We start from the raw sequence: 7,253 nt of genomic DNA on the forward strand, positions 1-7,253 counted from the left end.
GTGGAGATGGGAAGGCAGGGATGCTAAGGGAAAAACAAAGGAGAAGGCAACAATGCTGGATAAGAAATGTACTCATTACCTTGCTCATGTAATTGTAACCCCTCTGTACATATTTTCACAATAAAAAAACTTATTAATAAAAATACCAACAAAAGACACAGTAAAAAAACAAATACACATGTGATTCTTCGTTTCTTTTTAATTTAATAAAACACCAAGCAGAAATGAAAGAGATTGCTAAGCATTAAATAACTCACTTTTTATAGTAGTATTTTCTAACACATTCCTCTAAGGTTAATGAAAGGAATTATAAAATCTAATAAAGGTTGGCACTCTTGGAGTTTATTAACTAGATCATTCAATCTGATATCACATAAAGTCTCTCTTTTACTTTAACATATGAGGTTATCAGCATGACATTATTTCCCTTGCCCACATACTGACTTTTGTTAGTTCTGCTTCTATTCAGTCAAGAGATAACAATTTACATTCTTGTTTTTGTTCTACTTTTCAGAATTACATTATTAAATGTCCGGGTACTTATTCCTGAATGGCATACATTCAGTGATGATTGTTAGTATTTGAGTCACTGATTTTGTAACTTGAAATCCCATCAAAAGGGAAGACTAATAAGCAGCTTAAAATTAGTGAGGAAAAAACAAATGTGAATTAACGACATTCTGGGGGCCCCGTAAGTTGTTCTATATCTACTTACAAAATTTTTTGCACTGGTTAGATGATTATAGAAAGGCAGAGTCACCTAAATGAATTTCTTTAGTTCTACCCAGAAAGAGGCAATGCAAAAAGTGAGCCACTGAGTACACAGAACCGGTGTGCTTGTATACTTGTCCCTGCAGTGAATGAAGAACATTAAATATTCCAGCTAATTCTAAACACCAAAAGCTCTGTTTGACATGATAATGAAAAAAGTAGAAACTCATCATAATTCTAGGCCAAATGAAGTTCTGTAGGCCCCTCAAGAAACTTCACTACATGCTTATACTGAGGAGAATATGTTGGAGGAAAAGAGGGTTGACAAAAGCATTTATTTTTATGACTGAGTTTTCAGAGCATGCTACCAACATGGTAGCCTCTTATTGAATGCTAAAGTTGTTCCATAGCCTTTTGTGTTTTCAAGGACTTAACATCAGTCTTTCTTGCCGTAGACTTTCATGACAGGAACATCATAACAGACACTTGACCTCCTAGAGCCATTTGCTTTTATTTTCTAGGATCATCTTAGCACATGTCTTTTTTTTTTTCTCAAAGCAAACAGTCCCATGGCTTTTCTCAGACAGTCACAGTGATGGGCCATTAAAGAAGCACTTGCTCTGGTTATTGTACCTAAGAATTTGAAGAGAAACTCCATTGGAAAGCCTCATGCTTCCATAAGCAAGTAAGATCTACATAAAAACCGAACTAAACAATATGGTATAGAAAACATCATTTAAAATGATAACCTATTTCAAAGCTGATATTTTATTCATAAATAACATTTAGATACAGAGGTTAATAAAGCATTCCCTCAATGATCTCCAGTTTATTAGTATAGATACACCAGAGAAGAAGGGATAGCATGTTTATATGTTTCTGCCATATGACAGCAAAAAACATGGCTGGTTATATTCAGACAGGGTGGTAAACATCATACCAGATAACTTGCAAACTATAAGCATTGGGTTTGTTTTTGAGTGGTGGGCACACCAGACTAATTTCCCTGAATACTTCCATGTTCAGTCTGTACACTGTGCAAGTATGAGGATTATATGACTTTAGATCAACTTAAGTTCATTATCCAATTATCACGAGTTCTGATAAAAAGATACGTATGGATGAACAACTTTGATGTTTCCATGCCCTTTACTGTACCACCACTGTCTCCTTGAATTTATTTATTACACCATGCATTGTGAAAGACAGTCTAACAAAATCTTCTTTTTAATCCATCTACTGTCATCCACAGTACACATTCTGAAAAGTGCAACATATTGGAATTTTAGACATGTATTGTAATATTACATTTTATATGCTAATATTTTTATTTTAAATAAAAACAACTAACAAATGTAGACAATTGATATTCCGATGCCTGAAGATTTTTAACAAAAGTCAAATTCTTCCTCTATCCCCAATAGCACCAACTCAGTAGCTTTTGTGAATTATAAAAAAAACAACAACATAAGACTCCACAAGACTCCAGAAAGATGTGCACTGACAATAGAGGGGTGGAGCAGGAAATCGCCCTGCTGAATAGAGATGGCTCTATTTACACACCTATGCACATATCTCTATCAATATCTTCACAATTCCATCACCTTATTCTTCCCACGTTATTTTCATGATACAAAGAGTTGAAAAAAATTATTTTCCCATTTTGCTACTCATTTATGACCCCTATGCTTTTCACAAAAAGTCCAATTTGAACAAAGGGAAAAGAAGTTTCTATTTGTATGATATTAAGACAAATGCATAGCCTGACAATGATGTAGGACCTATAAGGCTGTAGAATTCCTTCCACAAGTACTGCCCTTTTTATAACCAAACTCAAGGGTAAGTGAATCCAATATGGGCAGCCATCCAGGGATTCACAAGTCTAATTGTTCCCTATTAGGGCACTAAAAATGGAATAGTCATAAACCATAAGTATAGACTCACTTGTCTTTAATCTTGAGGTGGGAAAAGAAACTCATCTACCCCCAATTAATTTCTGCACAGAAAACCCACATCAACTGTAAAACAAGTCAGAGAACTGATAATAGATTACTTAAAAGGAATAAACTCCTCTCTTTTTAAAAGTAACATAAATATATGCTTTAGTATGACCCTGAGGGACTGGGTTTTAGAATGTGCCTTTGCTAAATTTGATCTTGAACCTGAATACTTTTCACAAAGGCCTTTAATTCAGTATTTGAAAGGAATTAAAGCTCTATCCCCTCATCTTTCCAGCATGCCTTCTGTTTAAAATTTTTGTACAATACTCATAAAGAACACAGAAATGTACTCAATACTTAAAAAAAAAAGACTGCTGGTTAAAATCATGGGAAAAATGCATAAAAGGCAGAAACAAATAAAGAAGACTTATATTAAGGAAAAGAAAAAACTCAAAAGTAAATTAGGCTGCAAAACTATTTTTGCAATTATGATGCCACATTTGACCCCACTATGTATTAGAGGCACTGCATAAATATGAGCAGAATCATCAAATGCACTTTTTGAAACACAGTGCTTCTCAGCCAAGGGCTAGTGTGAATTCATTCTACTGTGAGTTGTCTGAAACACTTTGGTGTGCTTATTGGCAACATTTTGGCAACGCATCCTACACTAACAGGAAGGCTAGAAACCAAGCACATTACAAGATCCACCACCCTGTTACTTCTTTTCATGTTTCTTGGGTAACTCCCTCCTGCCCAGCTGGCAGCGGGGCCGGCTGTCGCTGGGTCTGCCCTCCCTGTGCTGACTCTCCCGGGAGACTTGCTGCACGGCTTGCAGGATGGCATTCTGCACAATCTGTTTGCTGGCACTCTGCAGTTTTGCCTCTTCAGGCTCATTTCCAGGCTTCTCACCTAGCCAAAGGTACAAACAGTATGGGAGGAGAAAAGAAGACAAATTAATTTTACAAACTATTACAGGGAGGGGTAAGGGACAAAGGTAGAAAGAAAAATTGAGTGCACACGCGCGCACGCGCACACACACAATGTAATTCATCCATTAGAAATAATAAGATTGCATCATTTGCAAAGAAATGGAAGGACCTGGGGGGAAAAAAATTCATGTTAAGTGAAGTAAGTCAAACCCAGAGAGAGAAAATATCACATGTGTGGAAGCTAGATTAATTTAGAAATAGTAAATAAGTAATCACTTTGGGGTGGCATCCAAATAACACACAAATGTATTCATTGCAAAATGGTAGATCCAGGGAGAACTCAAATGGTGTAATTCCTTAGAAAGACTAACTCACAGTCCAACAAAACAAAGAAGGAAATAGAAGAGGCAATCCAGAAATTCATATGGAACAATAAAAGACCCCGAATAGCAAAAACGCTCCTCAACGGAAAGAACACTGCTGGAGGAATATCAATACCAAATTTCAAACTCTACTATAAAGCCATAGTAATCAAAACAGCTTGGTATTGGCATAAGAACAGACCTCAGGACCAATGGAAAAGAATTGAAAACCCAGAAATGAACCTACAGACCTATAGCCATCTAATCTTCGATAAGGGAGCTAAAACAATAGAATGGAACAAAGACAGCCTCTTCAGTAAATGGTGCTGGCAAAATTGGTTAACTACTTGTAGAAAACTAAAGCTAGATCCTTATATATCACCCTGCACCAGAATCAACTCCAAATGGATCAAAGACCTCAGAGTCAAAGCAGACACTCTGAAAACATTACAGGATGGAATAGGAGAAACCCTAGGTCTCCTTGGCTCAGGCCGAAATTTTCTGAATAGAGACCCGGAAACACAACAAATCAAAGAAAGGTTGGACAAATGGGATTGCATAAAGTTGCAGAGCTTCTGCATGGCAAAGGACATAGCTAGCAAGATCAATAGAAAGCCCACGGATTGGGAGAAGATCTTTACTAGCCATACAACGGACAAGGGTCTCATATCTAAAATATACTTGGAACTCAAAAAATTAAATCCCCCAACAACAAATCCTCAAAGAAACAACTGTCCAATAAACAAGTGGGCGAAAGACTTAAAGAGAAACTTCTCTGAAGAAGAAAGAAGGATGGCCAATAGACACATGAAGAAATGCTCAACCTCGCTAGCCATAAAAGAAATGCAAATCAAAACAACATTGAGATACCACCTCACTCCAGTTAGAATGGCAAAAATCAAGAACTCTAACAACAACAGATGCTGGAGGGGATGTGGACAGAAGGAAACCTTACTTCATTGTTGGTGGGAATGTAAACTTGTTCAACCACTTTGGAAAGCAGTATGGAGGTTCCTCAAAAGACTCCACATAGAACTCCCCTATGACCCAGCAATCCCACTTTTGGGCATTTACCCAAATGTTTACAAACAAGACCACACTAAAGCTACCAGCACAACTATGTTTATTGCAGCATTATTTACCATAGCTAAGATCTGGAACCAACCCAGATGCCCCTCAGTAGATGAATGGATCAAGAAAATGGAATTCTATGCCTCCATCAGAAAGAATGACATTGCCCCATTTGTTAGGAAATGGAAAGACTTGGAAAAAATTATATTAAGCGAAGTAAGCCAGGCCCAAAGAAACATAGGTCCCATGGTTTCCCCTATTTGCAATATCTAGTATATGTATGAGTCAAGCGGAAAAGGTCAGATAATGTGATGTTAGGAAAATGAACCCTTAGATATGTATTTTAATGTTTTTTTCTTTCATGCATGTGTTTCTAACGCATTTATAAGATTATCTCTTTGTTGCTTTGTACGTCCCTCCCCCACAGTATAACCCCTGCTTTCACTATATTTGATGTCAGTATAACTTGTGGAGGAGATGGGGAAAAACAAGTCATTTAAGGATACAGGTGGACCTGTTGCAACAATGAGAAGTACAAGTGGTCATGTCGAAAACGAGCTTTACAATGTTGGTGTGGGGGGGTGGGGGGGAAGTATTGGGACTAGGGGAGGAGGGGGAGGCTGGGAAGGGATGTGAAGGATAAACAAAGGAGGAGGCTGCAATGCTTGGTAAGAAATGTACGCATTATCCTGCCCATGTAATTGTAACCCCTCTGTACAGTATGTTCACAAATAAAATAAAATAAATTAAAAAAAAAAAAAGAAGGAAATGAGAACTCAATGTGGGAGGGTTGTCAAGGGGGAAGGAGTAGACAGAGTAGATGTATGAAGACAGGAAAGGGGGACAGGACAATGTAATCATAAAATTCAGTGCATATCCTATAAACCTTCAAAAATGAGGGAAGGAGTGGGTTCAGAGGAATGGTGGAGAATGGTGAAAAGAGTCACATGGATCAAGATGCACTGTAGTCATAAACTGCTTTGTTGAGTGGCAACTTCCTTTGTGCAACTACTTAAAGAGAATACAAATGTATTTTTAAAACGAATTGAGATCATAAGATGGTATTAGAGTAATTTAACAGTACAGAGCCCTCTATAGCACCTTCTGCTAATTGTCCTTCTTCATCTCCAACAAAATCTCCATTTCATTTGTCCCTTAATGTGACCAAGTTAATATTCTCACCATCTTAGATTCCTCAGCTGCCAGGGATGGTCCCAAGACAGTCCTAACCATCGAAGACCTCTGGGGGACCCTTTAGGATAGGACAGACTTGTGCTATATGGCCATTTGAACCTTCCCATTCTTCCTGCCTGCAGATAAGATGGCTGGGTATAGTAAGCATGGAGATGAATGTCTGGGAGAAAGAAAAAGCCCAGTGAACAAAAGCATCAGTGAACATCTCCATCTGCCCTAGACCGTGAATGTGAAGAAAATAAATCCCTTTTCGTTTAATCCACCATTAGTCTCAGTTTATGTTACCTGAAGCCAAACACATGCCTACTATATATAGTAACCTCATGGGGCTGAAGAAAAATAATGACTGAATCCTTATCAAGCCCAATTCTGCTGCCACAATGTCATCACAAGAATTGAAGTCATTCCTCCAAACTTCCCCACAGTCATCAAGAACTTACAGAAAGCTCCAAATTGTAAACAGTTTAGGCCTGTGGCCCATAAGCTTTCTGAAATAACTGCTTGACTCTGTGGAGTCAGCTAGAGATGATATGTAAACTGAATGCTTATGGCTTTGCTCCAATAAAAATGTATTTACCAAAAAAATCAAAAACAAAAAACCACAAGGTTGTGTGTAGATTTTGGCCGATAAGCCACTATTTCTCTACTGTCGGCCTAGATAGGAATATTCTAACTAGAAGTCCACTCAACACTTCTTTCTTTTCCTTAGTTTAAAAACAAGTCTTATTTTTATTTGGGCCACTATATAACTAGGTATGGCTAAATTCTGATCAATGAAATGTAAATGGAAGTTTATTTAGTGAAAAATTCTGGAAAGGAGACTTAAGAGAGAACAGGTGGAAAAAACTCTTTGCCATCTTCCTATCTGGCTGCCTGTAACTCTGATCTGATGGTTGTTGTTATGAGGGTGATCACTAATAGGGGACAGCCATTAAGAATCCAAAGGAAAGCCAGGCACCAGTGGCTCACGCCTGTAATACTTACAAGTTTCTCAAGAGGTTGTGATCTGAGGATTTCAGTTCAAAACCAGCAATAGGAAAATC

The 7,253-nt window shown here is 37.7% G+C and overlaps 1 protein-coding gene across 1 annotated transcript; it reads right to left on the reverse strand.

Moving 5' to 3' along the window:
• Window positions 1–3,369: 3,369 nt before the first annotated feature.
• Akain1 (A-kinase anchor inhibitor 1) lies at window positions 3,370–6,511 on the reverse strand. The gene is made up of 2 exons (XM_042699198.1): window positions 6,496–6,511; window positions 3,370–3,563 (listed from the first exon to the last, which is right to left on the reverse strand). Exons 1-2 carry the CDS (start codon window positions 6,509–6,511, stop codon window positions 3,370–3,372), a joined length of 210 nt encoding a protein of 69 aa, XP_042555132.1.
• Between the last annotated feature and the right edge of the window lie 742 nt (window positions 6,512–7,253).

This window comes from Dipodomys spectabilis, unplaced genomic scaffold, assembly GCF_019054845.1.
Source record: "Dipodomys spectabilis isolate Male_0828 unplaced genomic scaffold, ASM1905484v1 ptg000235l, whole genome shotgun sequence".
Classification (NCBI taxonomy): Eukaryota; Metazoa; Chordata; class Mammalia; order Rodentia; family Heteromyidae; genus Dipodomys; species Dipodomys spectabilis.